A 27738-nucleotide genomic window follows, 5' to 3' on the forward strand; every position below is an offset into this window, starting at 1 on the left:
TCAGTCTTGTGGAGACAGATTATTTTGGTGGATGGAACTAGGTCTGTAAATAAAAAAATCTTGATTGCTGTTTTCAATAGCTTCCTCCATGGCTGGCCAGGTCATTAAATTCTTTTCTGTGTGGCCAGTTTCTCCATGTGCCTGAGATACTGCTGGCTAGGCATCTTTGTGTTATAGTCGAGATGCTAAATGAAGTGCTAATTGTTATCATCCTTTGATGTCATTACTGTGGAATATACAGCCAACTCCTTATTGTTCTGTGTAAAGGGCAGTTCAGGACTGTGCAAATAAGAGATAAAAAAAGGATGGAGAATACATTAGAGCAAGAGCTGTGGAAGGAGAGCAGAGACAAACAGCTCCGTTAGGTCAATGCACAGAGTGGCTTCCTGTCACACTGGTTTCTGAATGCATTACAGAGCTAAGTGTGGTTTGGACCTGAGTGGAACCTGTGCACCCAAATGCAGGAAAGTAAATAAACCTGAAAACAGAAGGCATATACAGAGACACAGAGACCAGTCCACCCCCTCCCCGGGCATCCTGACACCTACTCCAGTTGTCTTTGGGACACAAATATTAGGATTGTTCACTCAAAAGGTGTCACAGCTATAAAGTAGAATCTCCAGTCCTTTTTTTTTTTGTCCTTTCCAAAATATTGTAGAGCCAGCAGCAGTTTACTCTTCTCCATTGTGCCCTTGAAAGGGATCATCTTTTGAAGAGTAAAGGAAGGCATTAATGCTAAATAATTTCTTGCTTGTGCTGCACCAGAATTGAAAGTAAAATTTACTTCTGACTTCAGTGAGAGAAAATTTAGTCAGTGAATCCTTGTCTTTTCCACAAAGAGTACCAGCTGTGATAGTCAGGACTGTGCTTTCTGTGGTGTGGACAGATGCCAGCTAGGAACAGGACTGTGACAATCAAGTGATTTTGCATATGCCACGAAAAGTCTTTAGATAATCATAATTTGGATCAAATTAAAACCAAGAATCTACTGGAAAAAGATCACATGGGACATCAGCAATCCCCTGAGCCAGATGCAGTCCCAAATAGTTTAATGAAAAATCTACCTATCACAAAAGAAACAGAAGGTAAACAATGCTATGTGCCACATATGAAAATGCATATATTTGGGCTCATCTGTATCTGTGCCAGAAATTAACTGATCAAATACTCTCTTACCACAGCTGTGTCTACATCAACCAGTGGTGCTGTGGAACAAAGATATGGTGTCACAACAAGTTTTTTAAACAGAATTGGAAGGGCAGCTGTACGAAAAAATGAGGGTGAATCAATAATTCCTAAATGGAAAAGGTCAAAATTAGTAGGGGGAAGAAAAATATCTTTGTACTTCCAAAAGAGCAGTATAAACAAAGCAGAAAATTTCAAATCACAATAAATGGAGCAGACAGGGATTTCACAAGCCTTTGTTGATTTTATGCAAGTTTCTGAAATAGAAGAATCTCAAAAAAAGTGATTTCTTAAGTTTTATTCCACTTGTAAAGAGACTGATTTTGGTATATTGAATACACATGAAATAGTGAAAGAATTATGCAAATGATCTTGTGTTTGGTACCATTTTGAGGTATCCTCTTAAAAAAAGAGCTATTTCCCAAGTTCCCAGCTTGCAGTCAAGACTTGGCTAACGTGTGTATTCAGACCCAGAAGCAGAAAACACACCAGGTTTCAGAGCTGTGACATTAACATTCATGTGACACTTTGTTTTCTGGATTTTGGGTCTGCATTAATTGTTCCCCCTCTGAAATCCTCCAGGTTTGGGGGGTCTACCTGAAACAAATATACTGTTTCAGCAACAGGAGACCCTTGGTTAGATAAATTGGGCTTTTAAACAAATACAGTTTTGTATGTGTCATTCTTACCTAGAAGTTTAATTTAGGCAAGTGTAACTTCGTTATTCATTGCCATTATGTTCTACATTATCTTCTGATTTCTTAGGAAAAAACAAAACCACACCCACAAGAAACACCTCCTTCCAGTCCCTGTTCCTTGCTCAAAGCCCTTTAAACGATGCCAAGATTCTTCTCTCTTTTGTGGTTTTAAATGTTATGTAGCTTGTCTGCAATGGAAATAAAGTCATCAAAGAAACATTTTTATACTGTTCCTTAACTCCTCTGTATTGGAGCAGAGGTGCCTTACTCTGAGAAAGTTTTCTCATTCCTCATCCTTGTTTTTCCAGGAATACATTGAACCATCTTTACCGACAAGTACTCCAATCTAAAATTTAACCACCCAACACACAAAATCATTACATGTAATTCAGTCTCTACAGGCCCACCTCAGTGACAGCCCACCCAACGTGGGCCACAAGCATTCCTAGTCTGCATCCAGCTCCAGAAAGTGTCCACAGTAAGAACAGCACAGGAGCAGAGTTACTCCCTTGAAAAATGAAAGCAGGGACCACGACATGAGGACAAAAGGCCAAGTTTTCACACTCCTGTTCAAAGCACACTTTGGTTCATGTGGTGTGACATGGTTTAATTTCACACAAGGCAAAATTCTCTAGCTGCAAACATCATCTACCATACAGGAACTATGACATGGCAGACAACGCTTGCACGACGTGCCCAGCAGTCCTGGTGAGTCCCTGCATGCACCTGGTACATTTGCCAGTGTTTCCCCCCTTGATTATGGATGTGTTGCTCTAAATCTGAGCAGAAGATTCACATGGGTACCTTCAGTAATCCAAAGCCATTGAAACAAGGAGTGTTCTTCATACATTAACAGACTTTAGGCCAGAGCTTTTGCTAGCTTCTGTTTTCCCCAGATGTGACCAGTGAACATCAGACCTCCAGGAGAGCAGGAGGTGGCCAACTGCTGCTGTTGACCCAGCTATAATTTTGCTCAAGGAACTAATTCTCACAGAAAAAGACAGACCAACTTCCCTGTGGGTGTAAAACAGGGGCTGTGAAGTGGGAAAGCTTCAAATAGAAGTCAGACTCACTCTCCACAAGGCATTACATTTGCACCTTCCTTGGTTAGGGTCAAGGTACCTGCTTGGGCAGCTCTCTGCTCCTCTTGGAGGGGTGAGCTGCACAGAGAGGAGAAGGGGCCTTGCTCAGGTAGGTCCAGCACCCTGCAAGGGTGATGTCTAAAAATTTGCAACAGTAGGATTTAACCCAGGGATATCTTTGCTGTTTATTCAATTTGCCTAGTACAATACAGAGCTCATTCTGACAGAAAAAAGATTGGCCCAGGTTATATATAAAGATCGCTTTGCAATTGGTTCCTGTGGCAATTTTTAGACTTTTTACTCATAGATTTCTGAACATCTCATTTTAGTCTGTTTTAATTCACACTGAGGTGATGACATGGTAAGTGTTACGAGATGTTGGCAACTTTTCATTTCTGTGCCTGAAATTAAGAGTCTAGAAGGAGTGAAGGGTGTCTCAGATTTGTTGTGACTTGTATCATCATAGTGCAGTCACATCAATCAAATCATGTCCATTTATGAAAAGAGAGTTCATGAACACAATTAAAAACCAAAAGTAAAATAAAAAGAGAATACATCACCCCAGAGATGATGTATTTCTTGATCTTTTTATGATCTGATGAATTAATTGTGAGCCTGAAAACTTATTCATTGTTTCCAATTACATTACCTGGTCTAGTAAATATTCTTCCTAAAGAAATGCCATTGCTTCCATTTATTTTGCTATTGGAAGAATCTACCAATTTAGGATTGCTATGTTTTGCAAAGGCTTCATAATTTCTACTTGATAGTATTGCAAATGTAATAGATTTTCTTTACAATTAAAACCTTGGGAACATTTTAAGTCCCTGGAGTCAGGGAGTTTCTGACTACAAAACCCACAGACAAGCAAAAATCCATGTCAGATTATGGTCCCAGGTTTGAAAGGTGAGGCACAGTCAGACATGTGAGACTTCTAGAAAGTAGTCAAATCATCTGTTCATGTTTTTTAACTTGTTATTGGCATAAACTTTTAAAAATATCCATACTTAAACCAGCCTGTTTTAACTTTACTGTTTTGTTTGAAATAATCTAATTAGGAAATTATGGGTCTCAGTTTTCTACTGCATTGAAACTTTTGAGATTCATGATTAACAAAACTGGCAATAGATAACAGTATAAGCAACCTTAAATATATTTTGGTTAAATGAGTTCAGGATACATTTTCCTGAAACAAATTTGGCCATGTTCAATACAGCATTACATGTAAACGTCTGGAAAAATCGCTGTGTTTTTCCAAGCAGGAGGCATGAGATTTCTATAATCCATAGCCCCCACCACAGTATTAATTAGCATGGCTCACTAACCAGGGACATAATATTTGTAAATGAAACTCTAGAAGGGCATCAGTAAGGAACAGGATGTTGAAGCCAAATGGAAAACATGAACCAATAAAAAGGCTGAACTAGCTAGAAGTGCAAGCTCAGCCTTTGAAGTTAGTTCAAGTACTGCATGCTTTAATTTTGGTGTAATCTTATGATGGAGGTACAAACAAGAACTCAGAAACAGATTTTGTAACATTTGGCCCAATTGTAGATGAATCAGTTTGTTGATGGTTACCAACAATTGCACGGCCAGAGAAGCTGTGGTCTTTGTTAAACTAGATTGAATAATTGGCTTCAGTGGGAGTTTCGGGTGCAGAGCAAATGAAGTGTCACGGCCCTTGACTCTCGTAAGATTCCTTAGCAGAGGCTCAGCTCTTGCCGTCAGAACAACCTGAATATGGATTCAGAGAACATGAGTCCCTCAAGGGTTCATCTACTCACTCCCCTGCCCCAGTATGGCTCTGAACATATTTAGTCATTCCTGGCAGATGTGCATACCTTATCTGTTTTTAGAGCCCCTCTGATGACAATAAGGATACCAAAAGCTCTCTGGGCAGTTTGTTTCCAATGCTTAACTGTTGTCTCAGAACACAATCTTTGATTAGTACTACATTACCCTGGCAAGCCCAACTAAACCTATGTATTTCTTTGTTTTGGTTTGTTATTTTTTAATATACTTTCATGTGGAACTCCAGTGACAAAGCTGTGCTTTTCTGGTGTTTCACTCAAAAAAAAAATTCACTGGTTTTGTCCTTTGGACAGCTTTCTGAAGGCCTGCTATTGCCAGGTGCAGAGCATCTCTGGAGACATGAATTAAGAGAACGAGTTTCAATACATTCAGCAAATTACAGGATCAGGCAGCCAGGAGTTAAGATGATCTTTGAACTCAAAAGTCATAATTGGAAAATGAACATAATCATACACACTCTCCTTTTTTAGATCAAGTACTCACTTCATTAGCTTGAAAATAGTAAATAATTTATTGTAGTCTTTAGTGAATAGCCCAACACATGCTGTTAATTACTTTCTCATTTGGGAGAAGAAACACAGCAAAAGTTAATTTTTTCCTGCATATGCTTTCTAGAAGAAAAAGAACTCCCCAAAAATGCATTTATTTCTCTTTTCAGCAGCCATGCAGACCTCTGGAAGGAGCCATATTCCTCAACAAAGCAAGTGTAATGGCTCTGTTTCTCAAATGCAAGTGACTACAGACACAAACATTGTAATGCAACAAAGACTTTAATTTCAAAAACATAATCCAGAGGAAAATGGTTGAAATATTGTATTAGGAAAAAAAATATATATACACCAAACTTAAGCCCTATGCAATTATGATGGTAAAAGAGTTTACCAAAGAAGGCAATTTTATGCATTTGTTGGACTCTGTGTCTGTGTGTGTGTGTATATATATATATGCACATACACATGCATGTGCACATACAAAACTGTAAGGGTGTAAATTATTCTAGGGATGTGATAGATTCAATTCCCAAAGTACCATTTTCAGGAATGAGTGCTACCCAAGCCAATCAGAGTCTCGGGTTTACAAACCCAGTGCTGGGTTGGGTCTTGCAGCTGGGATGAAATCCATTGAGTTGTCTATGGATGAAAACTGCTAAGAATGCTATAAGCTTGGTGGTTGCATTTACTGAGCTATAGTCACCATGGCCTATTGTAGTGAGTAATTCCAGGGAAATCTCTGTATTTACTCACTTAGTCAGATGGGGAATATTGCATAAGCTATTGTGTGCCTGTGCATTCCTTGAGTGTGATGCTGTGGTCTTTTTCTTGCTTGCCGTGTCATTTGTTTCATTTAACTGTCTCATTAATGGTAAAATTGCTTTGCTTTGTTCAGAAATCCTATTCTGAGAAGCAAGTATTACTTTCTTCTTTAACTTCTTGCCAACAAAATATTTTCAAATCCATGTGGTACAGAGGAATTGTACAAGATAGTTTGAGAGCAAAAAGAAATATCTAAAATTAAAAGCACAAATCCACTTACTACATTCCCATTTGTCCTTTGACATGAAATGAAATCTTAACGTGAGAAATGCACACAGTTCATCAGCAAACTCTGAGCAAATACATAATTAACATGTGGAATAAGCAGAGCTGTTGTCAACACTTTCACATATGTTACCACGAAACTAAAATATTTTAATTAGCAGAGAAATAGAGGAAAATCCAAGTAAATACAGCCTGTGCTTGACATAAAAATTAGCTTGACTCTATGAGTATTAAAAATAAGAGAATCTCATCTCTACTTTAAGTACCCTTACCATACTAGGACTCCTTAGTGAGTCCTTCATAATTCAAATCTGCTCCAGTGCTCTGATAAATAATTACTTGACAGAGGAGTGTCCACTGTGGTCATTGTGCAAATGCTTTACTAAATCATTGGTAGAAATAAAAATGTGTGAGTTCTATGGCAGGTAGGTAGAAAGTGTAGTCTTTGGTGTTTGGTAATAATCCCATTTGCTGGACTGACAGAACCTTTTTTGAAGGCTAGATTATAAGAGGAGAAAATAAAAGAAAACTATGTAGCAGTACCATGTGGCTTCTGATTTGGGAACTACAATTTAGCCTATTAGACATGGACCTGTTCCAAAAGTGCACATTCAGACAATCATGCATGAAGGAGTTAGAAACACAGATGTGAATTATAACTCCCTGAAATCCTGGGAGTGCTCAAAATTAGGTGGTTTTGAACTGTAAGTACAGATCCAGATCTAAATTTTTTGTTCAGACCTATCTTTCCCTAACATTTTTACAGCAATTACTGAATGTATTAAAACCAACAATATTCCACAAGCTTAAAAAAATACCAGTTAACCCCATTTCAGCTGTATTCAGACATGATTCACAATGGCTGGCTAAAAATATTTCTATAAAAAGGTAGTAACAAAAATCACCAGTTGAATGTAATGGGACAGTTTAAATAGGTCAAATTTAAGCCAGATTACTGCAGCTCAACTGGCCACATACAGCTTCACAGTGAATAGTTTGACCCAGCATTTAACATCAGAAACATAAATAATTTAAGGGTTTTCTTTTCCAAGTTTGGGACAGAACTTTGAAACATCTGTTCTCTCTTCAGTCCTTTTTACACACACATGCTAAAGTCAACATTTTTGACTAGAGCAATGGTGTTGGTTGGGACTGGGGCTGGCCATTTCACAAGCATACAAGAGGTAGAGGATGGAAAATGTACCTGTAACAACGAACTGGGCTAAAGGCACAGAAGGAGCAATGAAGGAGCACCTGCCATTTTCCAAGGCTCTCAACAGCAGGAAAGTGAGGGGCCCAAATCGATGCAAATATCCAGTTCATTGATGCTTTTATCTGTAGATTTCATTACTGCAGGTTTCTCTTTTTTTTTTTTTTTTAAGCCAAACATGTTTGCAAAGTGAATCACAATGATTTTTCTCATGTAAATGATGTAGAAGGTGTGGCAAAAATCAGTCTGGCCTTGGCCACCCCATACTGTATAGTAAGAGAAACTGGGTCTGCTCCACCACTACTGTATCTGCAAAACACCTCTCCCCATTGCTGATCTCACTATCTGATGACTAAAAACCAGATTTTCACACCTTGAAGGAGTGAAATGAACCCACAGTTTGTGGTCTAAGACAGTTCCCCATTAACAGGACTTTAGAAATAGCCATTAAAAAGGGATCATGAGGAGTACAGAGGCAATGGCAGAGCAGCATTGCACAGACTCACAGGAAAAAGCATTTTGTCCCTTTTAAATGGCCAGGTCATGGCTACTACTGCTCTTGTAAACTGACAGAAGTGTGCACCTTAGAAACATAATGCAGCACTATGTAGTTTCAGGAATTCATCTCATGGTCTGATATTTTGTGTAATGCAGCAGCAGAAATGAAGTCAAAGCAAAATATATAAAACCCTTTCTTGTGGTGCTAGCAAAAGTATTTGAGTGAGCAATTTCGGGACTGCGCTCTCAAAAATTACAAATTGCTTTAATAAACGTGTCAGGTCTGATGAGAAAATAGTGAAATACACAGTAATAGCATCTTAATGTAAATATTTATGAATTTAAATTACATCTTTTAAAAGTCCAAATTAATTGCTCTACTATTATAGTCCATTAATTGTGAGTAAACTTCAAAAGTAAGCCTGAATTAGTCTGATTGCATTGTGTATTTTAACACCACTAGAGCATACATCTATCCAGAAGTTTTCTAGGTTTGCAAGTTTCTGGAAAGGAGAATTGGTTTTATTGTCTGTAACAGCAAACTTCCCAGAGATTTTAGTTCTACTGTAAAGACTTCTGACTGTCACAAAGTATAAGTACTTAAAATAAAAAAGGAATAAAATTTAATTGTCTGAAGGGAGAGGTGCTAGGGTTGTTGAGAAAAACTTTTCTAGCTCTTTAAAACTACTGAGCTCACGTAGGTGGTAAATCAGCAACCTAAGAGACAAAAGATCTCAAGAGCAAGACAAAAAGACAACAGCAGTACAAGTGTTCTGAAGTTATATAGAATCACCATTCAGAGTAACAATACTTAGTCAGTTCTCAGATTCCCTGATGGAACTGGTTCCTTGGGATGAGACTTAAACCACTATTCCATTTCTGGTGTATCATCAAATAGCAGTTCTAGGGCATCTGCCATTGCAATAGATTAGATCCAGTAACCCGGAAATTTAAGGGTTCCTGTCTCTTAATGTATTCTTTGTTCAATTGCCCAGTATTTCTTTAAAATTGACGCATAAAATGAAAATAATGATATGCCATGTAGTTCTAGCATTACTGATACATGTGATCCTCCTCAGCTGCATACTGAAGACATGGCCTTGGCACTAAAACAGTGCCTGTCTGTCTACATACACCCAAATGTTTCAGCTACCACGGAGGCAGAAGAGCAAACTAGATTGAGAGTAAATTTCAGTTTGCAGCACTTGGAGTGAATAGGGCCAGTTTGAAAAATTCCGTTCACTAATTAAGTACTTCTTTTTAAGTTTCATTAATATGTATGGTATTAATGATCACAACTGTCTGGGACAGTAGTTTTTTGCATGACGTAATTTTTTTGTTAACTGTTTGGCAAGGCTGGAACATTCACAAGGAGTTTTTATCATTTGTAACAAATATCTGGATAATATCTTTAATTTTTTAAGTAATCCAAGTCTTAATCCTGTCAGAACTACTAGCATAAGATAAGCAATGTCTACACATTACTTAGCTGTCTCAAAATTCCATGAAGGCAAGAATACAGCAACGCAAGCAGCCTGCCATGCTCCAGCATTTGGTTGCGTGCACTGTACTGACCACAGCAGTAGAAGGTGGCCTTCCATGTGCTTTTTAGGGTGACATACATCACTGCATTTATGGCACTTCATGATTCTTCTCTGCCTTTCACATTAATGAGCGGTAGGCCACACAGTACCACATGTGCTTTGCTCACTACAAGATGCTGCATTCCAATCTCCTCAGATGGATTGAACATTAAAGTTTACTGCATTTGTGAAATTTAGGAAGACATGAAAACCAGGGAAAGAATTCTGTGTTTTACTCCCTTGTAGCTTCCACCAAAAACATATTTTTCAGGTAACTCTAACACAGAACAAGTGCAGACAAGCATGAAGCAAACTCTGAACCATGGGCAAAGCAGGAACTGAACCAATGATCTCCCTTGCTCCTTCTGTAAGAATACATGATCAGGGCAACTACATCCATAAAAGAAAGTGTATTTCTTCTTTGCCAGCCTGTCTCCAGCAGGAGACAGTCCCATCCCTAACTTGGGGCTAATCCTCAGGATCAGCTCACTAGAGCTTGCTGATCAGCCTGTCTTTTACATGCGTTACGCACATGTGGGGAAGAATGGAGCCAAGAGCTTTGTGGCTGGGGACTGGTTTTTAAAGAGGTCTGGAGAATGTGGAGAGGTCTAGTATCATCCTGTCTCTTGCCTAGTAGTTAATTCTTCCCCTGCCCCCTCCTAATTTCTCAATTAATCCTTGGTCCTTAGTCCCCACATCAACTGTGCCCCAAGGCTTTTTAAAACTTCTTAGAAGTAGGGAGAGCTACCCAAGAGCAACCCTCTGTTGAGCAATGCCTTGGGACTAATGATATTGTATAAAAGGTCCCAATCCCATCTGTGTCCTGGATAGATTTTAAGCCTTTCTTGTGGATCAAAACTCAGAAATGAGACAGAAGGTGAACTTTGGAACAGGAATCACACTGAACTGGGAGGAAACAACAAGAGCACTTGGCTTTATAACAACTCAGAGACCTCATGAGTTATCCTTGATGAACAGAAGTTGTGTGAATTGCATAGTGAGAGCACAGTGTGCCAAAACAACCTGCTTCAGGGCTGTCAGTTCAAGGCAGTGTTTTACTTATTCATTAGATCAGGCACTGAAGAACTGGGTTTGATTGTAAGATGTTTAAGATGGAGACTACCTTGTAGTTTGCACCATGCATACTTCAGTGGAATCCTACTGCAATTTGAGCCTCAAGGTTTATTATTAAATTATTAACAGAAGAGCCAGTGTCACAATCAGGTTGAAATTAAACACATTGGAAGATGTTTATTTTCTACCCTTGATCCCATGGTTCTTAATAATATTCCAAGTCATTATCTTTGCTCTAGAAATGTAAGAACAAACCTTGCATGCACATTACATTTGTGTCTCCTGGCCACCTCCATTGAATGTCTCTGCATTCCCTTCTTCAGAGAGATTTTAATGTGCCTGAAAAGGTAACAAAATGTCATTGCTGTGATCAGCCAGTTGGAATAATCAGAGTAGTTCTTCAAAAAATGCATCAACTCAAATGGGGAAATCAATTTATTGCAAATGAGAATAAATCATTACTGATTTAGGTAGTGGGGGAGAGAGGGAATGAAAAAAAGAATATTTACACACTTAGAGAAAACACTTTTCCTCCATGTTTCCCTGGTTCAAGTTCACTCCAAGCATCTCTCCTCCTCTCCTTGTTACCACCACTGGTTGCACTCTGTCTCTTTGGTGAGCCACTGGGAAGCCCCTTCTTTCTCCTCACTATTTTCCTCTGCTCCAGCATCAATCCTCCACAACCTGCATGGAATATCTGCTCCACCATGGAGCACCTCCTCCTCCTCCTCAACTTTCTCCTTAACCTCTTCCTCTTACACCTTCTCTGCCCTTGGTGTTCCCTCTGTTGTTTATCACTCCTTTTATTTCTTCCTCCACTCTCTGGCTTTCTTTGCTCTTTCTGAAATGTGTTTCCCCAAGGTGCCACCATCTTGGCTGAGGGATCAGCCATGTCCTGTGATGGGTCCATTGGAGGCAACTGGGACTGGCTGTGCCCAGCACATGGCAGCCTGGCCTTTCTCACAGGCCTCCTCCACCAGCCTTCCCATTTACCCCCAAGAGACCAGGTGTGACCTGCTCTGTCACAAGTGGAGGGAAGATGCCCCATCGAGAGCATTCATGCTCTTGTGTAGCTGTCTCACCCTACCAGCAGAGTGTCACTACAGGACAGCTGGCAGGCAAATGTCCAGTGGCATTAGAGAGTGGGCTGCAATTGAACCTGTTGGGAGACACCTCTCAAATCACACAGGACCTCAACTTTCTCACTGTGTTAGTCTGTACCACAGCCTGGTTCCTGGCAGGAATGCAGTTCTCCGGTCTGGAATAGCCAGGGTGGGCCAGAGGTGGCTGGGCTGGGCTGGGCTGGGCTGGGCTGGAGCAAGGGGTGCAGGTGCCTTGGGGGCACTGTGGTCACTGGGCCCAGCTGGAGGTTTCTCAGCCACAGAGCAGGAGCAGAGGCCCTTCTGCACCAGGACTCCACGGGGAGCAGAGGTGTGTGGAATACAGTCACACCTGCGAGGCACAGGAGGCCCCCGGGCTGGATTACTTTAACTGCAACTGCAGAACATGGTAAGAGGGCAGAAAGAGAATGGGAGGGAAGACCAAGGAATGCTGCAGTTTTCTCTGAAGTCATTTTCAGAAAATGCTGCCACAGGAAGATTATGTTCAGACACTTGAAACTTTAGGAGGACTAGTAAGGGCAGGACACCAAGTTGCCTAAAATAGCAGCGCTAAGTACAGAATTAGAAGGGGAAGGAGGAGCAGAGAAGGAAAGCAGCAATATTCCAAGTCCTATTAATTTTTTTAAGTCCACCTAATTTCAACATAGGCTTAAAATATCAAAAAAACCCAAACCTCTAAAAGATTCTTCCTTCTAGGAATTTAAGCTTTGAAGCAAATCTGTTTTTCTGTCTTTATCAGGTTTTTTTTGCTGTCCCACTTCTTTCTCTCAGTCTAATATTTAATTGGCTTTGGCAGAGGTGATCTATTGCCAGTTCTGTGTCAGGTTCTTGACAATAACTTCATAGAGTCTGAGATTTCTCCAGTCATCTCATGTTCCTATTTAAAATATCTTAACTGGAAAGCTTAGATAACCTAATTTCAGAGACTGCCATTTTGCAACAAAATTCCATCTGGTCAACATTAGATCCGCTAACCATGGCTGACGTGAAAAATAAGCTTGTTTTCATATGGAGGCTGTACAGCTTCAGTTAAACATGATTTGGAGCAGAATAACTTGCTACTAATGAGCATCAGCACTGGCAGCAGGAAAACTAGCTTTTAAGAATTCACATTTCAAAGCGCACTTGTTGTCAGTCTGGTACTCACTTCCTGCTTCTTGGGAAGATTCAGAGTTTATGCTTTGCAGGAAGGGTGGCTTTTACAAAACTTTCAGGCTTCAGGGAGGACATAGACAAGGAACCTGCATATGGAAAAAAAATTATGTGAAACTGAAGGAACTGAATATTACATAGTGCTATTGTCAGCCCTACTACTAAATGGATATTTTTAATAAATAAACAAACAGGTCATAATATCCTTGGCAAAGACCTACAAGGATATTCACAGCTGAAACAAGGATGAAGCAATGCCTCCCACATCCTCCCAAAACATACTGACAGACTGTGACAAAGAGGTTTCAGTATCTGATTGAATGTAAGCTGATGAAGCACGAGAAGCCAGGGAAGTGAAATGTGTATGTGATTGCCATGCCACTACAGAATGAAGAAATGGCTTTATTCCTCTCTGTAGCAGGACCTGTGCTGTAAAGGCAATGCAAAGATACCCTGCAACTTTTTCTTTCTTAGAAAATATACCACTCATGAGTACAGCCCAGGGAGCAGCTCCCCTACTGACAGCAAAAGAGAAGCAGAGGTTTCTGTGCACAACTCAGAAGAAGAGCAAGCAAAATCCTTGTACTGCAAGAATTTCACCTAAACTCTAAGCTTGTCCTGCTAAACTACAGAGCTTGGTTAATAACCTGCAGGGAGTGATGATGAGGATTTCTTCATATCTTCTTGCCTTTTGATGAGTATTCTTTCATGCTCCAAGGCTTCTATGTACTTGGAATAGGTCCAGGAAGCCTGCAAGAACCACCAAAAACCATCAGCCTTCAGGTGACATCACTGTAGTTTCTGATCCATTTCAACAGTAAGATAAAAAACTTGTTTATGTTATATTCCTATTACTGGATAATTATAAATATTAAGAAGATTTTTCTTCATTACAATATTGGAATAATGGGAGAAAGAGTATTGCTATAAATAAGTAAATCTCAAAACACCATGATTTAAGCACGTTTGACAGATACAATGTTTATATTTATTTTCCATCCCTCATCTGAGTGCTATTCTCTCTCCTTTCTTCTTCAAAAACAAAGCAACAAATCTTTACCCTCCCAAAATATCATTTGTGCTATCAAGGACTTCATTTTATCTCTGTGCCACACCCTTAGTTCTCCCCTTGGACTATGATTGCTCTGTTTGACATAAACCAAAACCAGCAACTGATTTGTGGGGTGGAGAGGAAATACATGTAAGAAAAGCTGTTTCTAGCTTATGTCTTTTCAATGAATATCTCATTAGCCTCACAGCTCCTTCTGCCTGCCCTCTCCAGCAGAATGCTACTACCACTAGAGCAGATCAACTGGAGACGTCATCCTTTCCTTTTCTAAGGATAAAATACTGCTTTTAAAGAAAAAAAGTTCAGATTGCATGTAAATAATAGGTTGCTCTTCCAAAACAGGTTGAGAACTGCACTTTTATTTGGTCTGCTTTTTATCTTATGGCATGAGAAGTTTGGAGCAAATTTGTCATATCATGATTCAGTAAGAACTTCTATCACCTTCCTATTGTAGGAAGGAGCTTGCAGAAGGAAGGAGAAACTGCCCTTTAAAATATTATTGTTTATTCCACCTCTTCTTGAGGACTTAAATGTGTGCCAGGGATGTACTGGCTCATTCAACTCACTTTTTTTTTAAATAGGTAGGACAAAAGTAAAATGGTCTACTGAAGGCTAAGAGTGTAAGCTTATCTATGCAACTCATGCTGTGATTTCAGATTTGGGGGTATTTCACAGTACCTTTTTCTATATTCTGCTCTTCACTACCATAACGCCATGGGAAGAGCTCTATGGAATACAAGCAGTGGCCAAAGTGGGATTTACTCCTGATTCACACGACACATCTGTGCTTATGTGGTTGCACAGGTTCCCTGTTATGTTCTGGCAATGCCAGCTCAGCCATCAATGATCCCTTGATATGCCCAATGTAGCATGTCTGTTTTCCCCATTTCCCAGTAATATAACTGTTACCTTTTCACTACTGATTTGCATCAGCTGGAGTTGTTATGGAAGAAGTCTTGAAGTGGTATGTGCTGTCAGATTTTCAAATACCTAGATTTTCTAAAGGAGTTCAGCTTCAGTTTTTGACATATGATCAGAACAGGACTCTAGCCTAAACCAAATTCTTTCAGGATATGAATTTCACAAATAATTAAAAGCTTCTTATTCCAGAACTGAACTACCTTTTATTCAATTGATCTTTAAATATAGATGATTTTTTTAATCCATACACCCTAAGACCTTAACATTCTGTTAGCTGTTAATACTACTCAGAACCTACATCTTTAAAAAAATTAATAAAGAACAAAGAACAATCACCTGTAAGACAGGTAAACTTAGAACAGCAAAGCTAATTGTAAATGAATGAACAGTTATTGAGGAACCATCTGACAGCAGTATTCATAACCAAACTCCCCCATTTCCCAAGATCATTTTATCTCTCTTGAATGACATCTGTAAAAACATGTATTATTTACCTTCCTCCCCTGTCCTTCTGTAGGTGCTAAGGGTGTTGATGGTCTTCTCTTCACATCAAGCTCATCTAGCAAAACAGTCTTTGGCAGTTGAGTCAAGGGCTTAAGCTGAGTCAAGGGCTCAGGCTGAGTCAAGGACTTGCGTTGAGTCAAGGACTTGGGTTGAGTCAAGGGCTTGAGTTGAGTCAAGGACTTGAGTTGAGCCAAATTAATGAGTTTTTTCTCCGCTTCTTTACCCTGCAAAAAACCTCATAATTAGATGTGAACAATAGTTACAGAGCTAAAGTAAAGAGCAAAGTCTGAGGAACCAAAAATTGTCATTGGAAATGAGATAGTGTGATTTGCAGTAATGTTTTGTAATGCTTAGTTTCATAATTCATCATGCTGAGCATATTTTGAATTAGCAGCTGCTTTTTTAAAGCATTTTTTTGTTCTAGTTCGTATTTCCTGTCCTCTATACTCCTGCACACCATCTTTCTTTCAGATTCAATATCTGCTGCAAAATATATCTGGGCAGATCTGCAACAGAACACATTTTAAGGACAGAGAGGACATTGCAAGCCTCTAATTTGGCCTCAGGTATAAATGTAGAATGGAGGATTTGTCGTGATTAATTCCAGCTTGGTCCAGTAGCTGTGTATGAACTACAGTATACAAGTTAGGAAAACAGGCAATGTACAATCTACAGTGAAGAACAAGGCATTGTACCCTTGGCAAACCGCTCTGGTGATTAACTGTTTGTCATTCTCATGTTGGTTTGTTTCACCTTTGCACATTCTGTCTGATGATCCCAAAATTCTTCATAAACATCAATCGATGTTCATATTAGACATCACAAAGAGCTCTCTCCAAGAGCTGAGTAATATAAGCCTCCTATGTTCCAAGTGAGAAAGAAAGGGAAAAAAAGGGGATCAAATTCACTTAGTAAGTCCCTGAAAGATCTGGAAAAGGATCACTCTGGCTCGTTTCCTTGCTCCCAAAGTGCCTTTTCCTTCCTCATAATTCCCACTGTCTTATGAACCCATCAAGTGTAAGAGTGACTTTTGGGTACAGAACTGCCCAGCCAGTTTGAGGCTGATCTTCTCTGCAGAAACAGGCTCAGTAACTTCTGTGACACACACAGCTGGTGGAATGGGGATGCCAATGCAAACAGAGGCATTGTGAATACTACTGCACTGCAGTTTATGTTTGCTGGCTCTCTCCATGAGAATGGTGAATAAAGCAAGGTCTTTAAAAATGACTTCTCATAATATATTAAGCAATGTTATAGTGTATTTAGATCCCATGCCATTACACCACTTACTAACAACTAAGCTTATTGCTAAGAGACATAGCAGAAACACAGAAAAGGAAAAGAATGTTGATGGCTTTCTTTGCTAAGGACATAGAAAGAGTATGTGCAAATCTACAATGTAAGTTAAAGCTAAAACTTTAAAGCTATTTTGTTCACTTGAAAGCAAAAAAAATCCAAAATTTATTTTGGAGATAAAATACAATCATATATACAACAAAATATTAGTACTGGCACCAAGGCAGTCTGAAAAAAGAGACTTATATATTTGAAGATATGTGGCATGTGCATCTAGCAGCTAACAAAGGAAAAAAGTCCATTGCCAGGATGCCTTTGGTAGAATTTGCCCCTTAAATAACAAATAGGCACACAAAAACATACTGAGATAGTCAAGCAATACCAAGTTTACAAATACATCATTGCTCGTGAAAAGCTCCTTGTCTGCCCATTTTTTCCACTATACTACATTAAAATCAAACTCTTATCTGTTCAGTTCTAAAACTGAGATGAGCACAGGTAGATTCAGTGCCCTGGGGACATGTGCGAAGGAAGAAAGCAAATTCCTCCCCTAGGACTATGATTGCTCTGACGTAAACCCAAAATAGGAACTGATTTGTGGGGCGGAAAGGAGATATATATATAAAAAGCTGTTTCTAAGCCTTGCCAGAGCTTTGCTCTTGTTCAATGAGCCTGGTGGGGCAGAAGAACATAGTCCTTATTTTCATTGCCAAGAAATCATCACCTTCCACAAGCCAACAAGTGAACCTGCTATTGCTCAAGTTAGATGAAACTTATCAGTATCCTTCAGGGATACTGCATCATTTATGTTGTCAACGAGAGGACAGAAATCTCAGGCAAGAGAACAGGAAATGGCAATCTTTAAACAATAACAGAAAGGGAAAAGGATTTTTAAAATATTGGGAAAAATTATGTGTTGCACTCATTCTTTTAAGAGATTTTAAAAGGTAACTGGTTTACTGATCCTTTTTTTTGTTTTGTGAGGAGAAGAATAGTCTACAAGCTGTTTACTAAGCTGCATTCTCTGCCTGTCACTTTCTAAAATTTCTTACTCTATTTCCCTCCTTAGAAGCATAATTCACCATTCCCATTTGTTCTCCATAAAAGCTAGGCTTTTGCCCTCCTGCCTAAGTTTTGCCCTTTCCTTGCTCTTGATCGGAAATCTCATAGACAGGCAACAAACAGATGGAAAATAAGTCTGTGAAAACACAGAAATGTATTACTTTGAAATATTGCACTATAAGTATTGCCAATGGCCTTGGCAGATGTATGTATATGGGGACATAGTGCTTTGGAGAAAGCAAGATGAGTTCTTGGATTTTAGACTTCCTTGACATTGCTGTGTGGCCTTGAGTGATGCTTCACTGGTTCTCAGCTTTCATGTGCATAAAGAAGAATAACAATGTATATATGTTCTTATGGGCCTATGTGTCCAGATACCTGTGTGGTTCACATCATGTGGAACATCTCCACACATCTACATGGTATTTAGAACACGTCAAGGTCTCTGTAATGCTACTTATTATAGTTTGCAAGTCCAGTAATTTCTCTGCCCTTAAAAGAATGTTCTCTCCTCAGAGCTTGCCAAACAATTGTATTTAATAAAAAATAAACTTTTTCAAAGCCTATAATCAATAGAAAAAGAAGTCCATTATATTTTAATTTTAAAAATCCAAGAAAAACAATTTTACAAACAAGCATTCCATTGTAGAGGTCACAGTTTTGTTAATGCGCTGGAACTGTCTGGATACTTGCTGTGAACAGTCTAACAATTTCACTTTCAAAGCTGAGAAATATTCAAGAAAGGGCAAAGATTATACAAATTAATTACCACATAAATATTTTTTTAAACAATGTGCAAGATTTTCAAATGGTCCTTCTGGAAAATAGATATGAAATCAATTTTGGTTTGGGTTTGGGTTTGGTTTGATTTCAGTTGTGGTCCAGAACGTAAATTCTAATATAAGACAATACATAATGAAAGTGCAAACAGGTCTGCAGTAGCCCACAGTACACATGGGCTGTAGACAGATTCATTGTTCTTAATTCAGCCTTTTTTTTTGCTCTTCTTTTGGCACAAAGGGTGACTAAAATACATTTTTTTCCTCTGGTTAATAAAAGGAATATTCCATTGATTCACCTGCTTCCAGTCAAACATATATATATGTATTGGCTGAACTGGGAAGTAATCACCTTAGGACTGGGTTGAATGTAAAGTTTGAAATCTAACAAGAATAGGTAGCTTTGGATCAGGCTGGGAAAGGGATGTTTTATTTGATGTATCTTTGCTCATGTTATTCAGTTCATCAGCAGTCACCTGAAACTTCACAAGCCTTACCTTTGCTGTTATCCCTTCCATCTTTTGCATCTCTTTTTCCTTTTTTTTCTCCAAGGAAACTAGAATTTTGTCACTCTCCGGATTGCTTTGGAACTTACAAAATTCTGGCCAAAATTTAAACAGAAGAGCAAAAATACTCATCTGCGCAGAAAGAAAATAAAGTCAATCTTGATCATATTAAGGAAACAGTTGACTGTAAAATAAAATGCAGAATGAGATAACTATTTTTTTTGAACACACAGCCTTGTTCCTCCCACGTACTCTGTCCTGACATTTCAGCCCAGCTTTGCTCGGCACATGCTTTTCATCAGTGTGTTTATTACTGGTGAGAAATCTTCCTAAAACACAGTTAAAAGGCACTTTCTTTTTTTATATTTCCCTAAACAATTGTTTGCATTAATGAAAACATCCATCACTTCTTACAAGTATTCTTGATAAAATATACACCAGTAGAATTGCTTTTGCACCACTGTTCTGCTCAAGTATTTCAAATATTCAGTTCATTAGGGAGAGGGCTTTTTTCCCCTCCTTAAGAGAAAGGAAATACTTTTTTGCCTCTGGAAAGGCTCTTAAACCACATTACAGATCTATGAGCAAATCTTGGATAATTTTTAAATGATATAATCTCTCACAGGGTCGTTTTTGAACCAGAATAAGAAAAACAATTTTAGAAAAGCAAACAGAGGGGCTCAGTGAATTCTGTTGCTGCACGTACTAAGGCTCACATTTTTCAATTTATTTAGATGTTTAATTTGCATTGAGAAACTTGGCTTCAAAGGAGCCAAGCATGCTCACTGCTTCTGGCTCAAGAGGCTTGAAAGTGACATGTGAGCCACTGTCGGGTTCCAGTCACAGCTTTTTGGCCTAGTTCTTCCTTTGGTTTTGTGCCACATTTCTGGAGTTCACTGGGTTTTACACAGGATGAAACGAGACTTCTCTTTCTCTTAGGACATATATGAACCCTCTTCTCTGACAAATCATTCATCTCTTGTTGTCCAAACACTTTATGGACTCACAGTTGATGTCTAAAGGTGTCAGTGGCAATTTAATAGGAAAAGAAGAGCAACTACTTTTCTTGGACTTAGAAGATAAGACAAAGCAGTATCAAGGAATAAGAAAATAGTAAGTCTGTAGTAAAGGTTCCAAAATTGCTATTCAGCCTGATTAATAGAAAGATCAGAGAGAAAATTTTCTACAGCCATTTAACACACACTTTCTGTAATAAAGGAAGGAAAGATATTCAGCAAATTAAGCTGTCTTTGTGCTTGACTCACATCTGCATTTTTCATAAAAGTTGAAAACCACAGAACTTTCTAACTACAAATTACTTCTGTGACATTAACCAAGTGGTAAAGAACAAGCAATTAAGAACATAGACAGAATTCATTTCTCCTGCCAGAATTCGTAACACAGACCTGGATAACACCTTTCCAGGATCAGCTAGCTGTCAGAGATTTTCTTTATTGAGTAGTATAAATCTGAAAACTCTCTTCCATCTCCACCTTACAGTCCTTGAAATATACGACTACAGCTTTCTCCTTCAAGCCCAGGTTGTGTGTGGAGTCCTAACTGTCACATAAGCAATGAAGACTGCTCTTAAAATCAGGCACTCAGTCTCTAGCCAGACCTATCACTTGGCTTCTTACCTGTGCCTCTCTAAAAATGTAAGGTCCTAGTTCTTTCCTGTGCTCCACAATCTTCTTTGCTTGTTCAGGCGGGATGTCAATCTGCAAAGCTGGGGGTATGGCAGAATTAATAAAGCAGTCAATAATAGCTGTGATCTTTTTCTGAACTATGGAATCAGCACAATGAGAATGGCACAAGTCCTGAAAGATAAAAAAATACCATTTTCAGTCAATGGAGAGATACACAGGCAAGAACTTTTACAGGGCACCAATCATCAAAGATAAATAGTCAAACAAAAATAATTATACAATAAATTCCTTCAGTATCCTGGGCAAAATTCTTTTGGTAAATGTGCATGGTGAAAACCATACTTCAGACATGCATGAGGCTTCTGGTTTGCAAATGCAGATACACAGCAGTCACTGGTTTTAAGTGATAATCTCTGCCTGCATGTTTGGATGGAACAGCATAGATTTTAAATGCATTATTGGCAAAGAGGAGACATTTCTGAAAAGAGAAACACATCTACAAGTGTGAAATGCACTGATTTTCACAATGAACCTGCTATGACTTGCATGGACGTGGTAACTAAAAGATAAAGAAATGCTTTAAGTGCTCCAACAAAAGAGGGGAAATATTTAGAGGGTATAAGATATTCTAACTAGGAGTGTTGTGACAAGAGGGGACAATGTCAGCTACCAGTACAATTTTCCATTTATTGAGATCTTCTCATTCCATTACGATTTTCTTGTTTCCCAAAACCTCAGGGTTTGAAATAACTCTGTACACTACAGAATACAAAACAAACCTGAACTTACACGAGTGAGATGTCAGAGGAATACTGGGGTTTTCTACTTTTTTATGTGGTCTTATTGTTCTTGTGAAACCTGTTATTACTGTGTTTTGACACCCTGACGATGCCACCATTGGACTTTGACATAAAGGAAAAATAATTCAAAGAGTGTCCTTCCAACACTTTCAAAAATGAACTTTCCCTTTATCCATATATTTCAATAAATTTATATGACATTAGAAGACTATTACATATATCTTAGAGACACAATGAGCACTCAAGAGTTTTCAGGAAGAGAGGTCTTTAAATGAAGACTCTGAATTTAGTTTTGGTATAGAAGGCTACATATTTACTTTGCAAAGAAATTAAAACCATGACTTTTACCCAGAAATGTGGTATGTGAAAGAGTTGGCTTGCTTTGTTATGAATATTTTTAGTTTTGGGAAGGAAAAAAAAAAAGAATGATAACAACTATAATAAAGAAAGTAAGGCAATGCAAAAACATATTCAATATATCCTTAGAATATCTATTATGGCTTTCTTTACTCATCTAGCACAGAAGGCAGAGAGCTGTAGTAAGAGGGAAGACAAACAAGCCATATGATATGAAGAGAGATGAGACCGAGCATAGATAACCAGATGGAAATGATCCACAGAGTTATGTTTCTTCATATTTGTTTTTAAAAAAATCTTGGGTTTGGATTGTCCCAAGATGTGCCTCCAGCCTGATGGGTTATGGGAGCACTGCAGTCATTGACAGCTGAAGGGAGTTCTGTCTAAACTGATGGCATGATAGGGCTCAGACAATACAAGTATGCACTGTGCAAAGTGCTGCCCACGCCTTTGGCAATATTCCTGCAGTTCAGCCTGACCCACAACACTCCTACTAGTCCAGCCCTTTGCTTCTACAAAGAGCATCAACTGCCAACCATGAGATTGCATGCACGGAGAAATATGGTCAGGTTCTACTTTTTCCGGATAACAAGACAAATAAAATTAACATAAGGCAGGAAAGGGGGTGGAACAAAAAACAATGAAGGCTTTCTTCAGAGAGCAGTTCTACAAAGAAAAGAATCAAGACCACGCTCCACATTAATTTGCACAAAGTTTCCACGTCCTCCATAATTGAGCAATGAAGAGTCACAAGAATCAACACAACTTGAAATATCTAGAAAAGGATTTGTGTCATGGAACACCAGGTGCCTTCATACCAGAGTTTTAATCTAAGGTAGTCACTGTAACCATGAGAGAGACAGCATCACCCCCAGAGAGCACTTCAGCCAGTGATCTCTTGCCTGGGGATCAGAACATTTGTGGGGAAGAGAGATTGTACCCTGGAAACAGGAGCTTCACCTTCTAAAGCAGACACCAAATTCAAATTCATAAAATTAAACAGTGAAAGTACACCCTCATGCCTGCAGCACATCTCCAAGTGCTACTGCAACAGCAACTGTGTTTACAGCCCAATTTCTGAGCACATCAGCATCTCATGCTCCCTGCCTGCCATGTGCACACAGGCTATGTTCAGGAGCCCAGGAGAGGTTCTGCACTCTAGTAGCACTTTTGCCTCAGGAATATCCCAGAGGCAAAAGGAATGAAGAATATATTAAAGATCTGTGGTGACCCTGCATTCAGTCCAGGATATTCCTAGGAGGCTGCAGTGTGATTTAAAGTTTCACTCCAGAGGCTTTCTGTTGCGTTTCAACCCACACAAACAATTTCACAAAACTACATATATTTGGGAGAGATGTAATCCCTGCTGACCTTTCCCATCACATTTCACTTTGGTCCCAAGCTCAGCTCAAGTAAAATTTGATTCTACAAAGTGCAAGGAAGCTGCAGTCTGCGTTGTACATATCGGTTTTTTTGGTAGATACCATCTTTATATCTGTAGATTTGATTGAATTTTAAAGTTATCTCTCATTTTTGAGAAATTACCAAATTCAGATAGTAGCTATAAGAACAGAATTAATATTTTAATGCTTGCATATTTCTACTGCTCAACAGATGTATACCAAACTCTGGGCATTAGCAAGACAGCAGTGTTCCTTCAGAGACTACTGTCTCTGAATGCTACGGTTTGAAGAAGCACAAAGAAATACAGGTATAATGCATTTGAGTCACAAATAGCTACCCTTAAGAAGTGAGGATTTTCACTGATTAAAATAACAATTTAAATAATGAAAGAAGCTTTACTGTGAACAACTGAATGCCTATAGATATTTTTGTTAAAATTCTCCTAATATGCAAGAATGGATGCATTTGCTTACAAACTGAATGCTATTCCCTTTGCTCTGTTTTGCCACCATACCTTATACTTTTGCACCTCTTGCCAAAAGAGCACTCCATTCCCCAGGAGGTCTCCCTTCAGTGCCACAAAGCGTTGAAACAGATTTGCTGTCACTGGATCCAACAGCGCCTTGCGGAAAGCAATAATTTCACTAGATGAAGAAACACTCTCATTGTCCACATGCTGTCAAAAGAAGAAATAGATGCACCAAATAAACTTTGTTTCAAAAAGCAATAACAAAGGCATTAGTTAGTGTAAACTGTCTGATTCTTATCTTTGCACTGACCCTAACTTTCAGTAGTTTATGAGTTTATGACATGGATACAATAAAATGTGGCAAGGTTTCATTTCTTCCTCTCCTTTTTTTTTTCTTTCTTTTTTTCCAGTTTGGTTTGGGGAACATTTTTTGGAAGATGTGATGGAGAGGAAATGACTGACAATGATTTAGACCATATGACTGCAACACTACAAAGTATAGAAACAGCTCTTGTTATTGATTATGGTAATGGGCTACTTTTCTAGAGAACAGTTTGAGTCTTATGCAAACAAACAACAAAGGAAAAGGAACACACAAACCACATAGCTTAAAGCTGTAAAATGCTTCTGACAGGGATCTCACCAACAAAATAACTTTTGAAATGTGTTGCTATGATCACCCACAGAAGCCAGAGAATTTGCTCTCCATGAAATAAAGCTACCAATAGTAAAATAGAATTTAAAGTCATTGAGACATTTTGGAAATCCTCATGCTGCCAAGCACAGAACAGTAGGCAGCCAGGAAAGGGTGGGGAAAGAAAGATGGCTTATGCAGGGACAGTTTGTTTGAACTGAAGTTCATGCTGGCCTGCCTTCCTGAACAAACAGTTCTCGTGCTGTTGCTGAACAGCAAGCCAAACAACCCCCTTTTGTTATCAGATGGATGAATGAAAACCATCTTCTAAAAGTGGTTTAAAACTCTTGAAGTCCTGGAGGGGTGGAGTGCTGTTCAATGGTGAGCATCGGTCACAAACATTTTTAATTGTTGCCAACAGTCCTGGAAATCTAACCTGATCCTAAGCTGAAAGGGTTTCTGCAATTTATCTTAAAAACAGGGGTTATGCAGTGTCCTGTCACAGAGCGTGCCAGGGGCCCACCCTGGCAAGGAGGGTGGTGGCTGTCCAGAGGGTCCTTTGGTGAAAATAAAGTCAGCTCAATTTAGGCAGTAGGGTTGGATCTTCTCAGCCCTTCTCCAATTCTCCAAACATGTTCTATTCCCTGTGACCAGAATTTAGGGAACTTTTGAGAAAAATTATTTCTAGGGCATATTCATGAAGGGAAGAACAAAATGTTGCTTCCATTCCTATACCAGTATATACACTCTGCTTATTTTATGGGTCAACAACCTTGAAGCAGAACATGGAGAATAACCATCTTCCTGACGAACAGACAAAGGGAAAACTCAGTTAACAGAACCCACATGTACTTTGGATCCCTTTTGTGCTGATGGTTTGCATGGATAATTGGTGACCGGGTCTCTAGTTTGATTTCAACAGACAATAAAAGTTCAACTGAACAAATGTACACAACTTGTATGCTGGCAATCACAAAAAGTTCACTGCTCTTCAAGAGGAAAAAAAACTGGCAAACATCTGATGAAATCTATTATTACAAAGGTTTAAAAAGTTTAAATTTGATATTATCTCAGTGCTGTGAGATTAAAATACAATTCTAAATGAAACAGATACTGTGAGATATGATTAAACCTGCCCACTATGCTGCATACTTCACATTCCCTTTTGTGTCTGCACGTAATCCACTTGCAATAATAAATAAACTACCAGATGCTGGAATGAACAGCTTGTCCAAATAAGTCCACTGCATGCAAAATACAGATAAATGTGAATTAAATGTACAATATTAGTTTAAGGAGTGTTAATAGTGCTCCAAAGCCCAGGACAAGAGACCTTTCTTTTCAAGTATGACCTCTCCAGACAGAAAGAGAGAGAAATTTACCATGAACATCCAGCAGGCAACTAAATTCAGGAGTAATGTGAGTAATCAGTCCACTGTAACCAGGGCAGTCACGATTGTTTTTTAGAGCATTACATTTGTGCCTCACGCTGTCAACAGGGAAATTGTAAAGAATGTGCAAGGTCCAAATGAAAAAGACTGTGAAAATACAGACACAAGAGACATAGCAAATTTCACTCGCCTTCCACATCCTGGTTGTCTTTTACTGGTCTTTGTGTGAAGAATCTTCAGTTATGTCCCTTATCTATAGCTGAACAAAAGATTTCTGTTCTATTTTTTAATTTTTTTTTTTTGTTTAGCCTTTTAATGACCCCAGTGGTAGAATAGTTTATACGTCTTCTTATGGATTTTATGTCTGAAACTTGTTGTGGACAGAAAGCCGTCCCTTCTTCAACTACAAATGAGCACCTGCTCATTAAGACTGGAGAATTAGAGAAGACAAGAGAAAATAACAGTCAAGCTGTGCACTCCACTGGTGGTGGAGTTTACTTCACCCATAATGTTCTAAGGGACCACTTATGTGAGGAATAAATTTTGGGTTTGATTTTTTTTAGTATGAAATGTTTTTAGTTCCTTTGTACAGCTGTACCATAACTACAGACTTGATCCTGCAATTTCTTTGTAGCTGAATTACACCTCAAACAAAGGGCAGGTTTCCTGCATGAGGACTACATAGCATGCCCACACTGTTTTGTCACTGTGAAATATGAAGCCAGTAGAGAATGTCATCTGGTTTCACTTCTAAAATACTTTCTTCAAAGAATCTTTTCATCCTCTGAATTTTCAATAAGAAAGAGAGAAAAAAAGCAATTGGACATAAATGGAGTTAGGAAAAGACTAAAAGCTCATTAGAACTATGTATTTCCTGTAAACTGTTTATTTGAGTTGAATACAGCATTTTCTAAACTACTTGGGCTAATCTCCCTGCCAACACAGTGCAGCAGGTGCAAAAAGAGGCATGAATTAGCTTCCAGACCTGGAAGCAGCTTAGCCTTATTGGTATTCTGCCAGGGCTTGTAAAGGAGGCAGAGTTCAGCTAAAAAAAGGCAGAGGGTTAGGGGTTTTTAAAATTTAATTCACATAATCATGGTTAAAATTATAGTTTCTCTTATTAACACCTATGCTTTTCAGATTGCTTAGTGCTCTGAATCAATGGAAAATATTCCATTTATGTGCACTTCTGACAACCCTTCTGACTACCTTCATGATGTTATAAAGATGATAGAAAACAAGTTTTATGAATGAATGCAGTTGCATATGTGTCTGCTTGTTGAGCTTTGAAGTTTCCTTCTGCTATGGCATTCACATGTCAGAGCTGTTGTGGAAGTGCAAAACACCAAGTCTTTGCCTCTGCCATCAGCAGGATGATCCCCTTACATGGATCACAGCCACAGAGGCACTCATAAAAGGCAGATGTTAGCTCTGCCCATTCCTCAGTCCTTCTAATGAACCAGCAGGAGTGAAAGGCACCTCACTCCCAGCTTTTTGGCAACTTTCTGAAGTAACCAATTGGAGCAAGGCTCATAGCAGTTAACCTCCCCCCTCAGAAGAATTCACAAGTCCTGAAGTCAATTCTACAGGCACTACAGCTCCAGATGGGAGAATGTGGACATCATAAGAGAAAGAATTACAGCATGAGAAGCTCACTCATTTGCTTGTGCTCTGGTCCCCTTGAGAAAATCCTTTACACAAAGCAGTATTTCTTCAGTGTGCAACTGTATGGCTGAGGCAAAATGGCATAGAGAGAGTGTAGCAGTGCAGCAAAAATTAGGTCACTCTCCTGGGAGGCTGGATGGCAGCAGAGCTAACACCAGCTCCTTCAGATTTGGGATCTAACAATAAAACTGTCAGCTAAACTAAGCCTTCAGATTAACTGCCTTCACACTTACCAAAATAAATGTTTCAACCTGTACATGCTACAGCATCTCTTTCAGTGTA

The 27738-nt window shown here is 38.9% G+C and overlaps 1 protein-coding gene across 9 annotated transcripts in view; it reads right to left on the bottom strand.

The window, feature by feature from the left end:
* Positions 1-10831: 10831 nt before the first annotated feature.
* Positions 10832-27738, bottom strand: part of RGS22 (regulator of G protein signaling 22) — a 60068-nt gene continuing 43161 nt past the window's right edge. For all 9 annotated transcript variants that reach the window (XM_064392924.1, XM_064392888.1, XM_064392905.1 and 6 more), the window contains exons 21-27: positions 23812-23973; positions 20728-20907; positions 19082-19222; positions 15438-15671; positions 13601-13703; positions 12949-13042; positions 10832-11019 (exon numbers count right to left, since the gene is read on the bottom strand). In XM_064392924.1, coding sequence (XP_064248994.1) covers positions 12969-13042; positions 13601-13703; positions 15438-15671; positions 19082-19222; positions 20728-20907; positions 23812-23973 — 894 coding nt within the window. In that variant the 3' untranslated portion in view covers positions 10832-11019; positions 12949-12968. The remainder of the gene's footprint in view (positions 11020-12948; positions 13043-13600; positions 13704-15437; positions 15672-19081; positions 19223-20727; positions 20908-23811; positions 23974-27738) is intronic.

The sequence above is a fragment of the Passer domesticus genome, chromosome 1 (assembly GCF_036417665.1).
Source record: "Passer domesticus isolate bPasDom1 chromosome 1, bPasDom1.hap1, whole genome shotgun sequence".
Taxonomy (NCBI): domain Eukaryota; kingdom Metazoa; phylum Chordata; class Aves; order Passeriformes; family Passeridae; genus Passer; species Passer domesticus.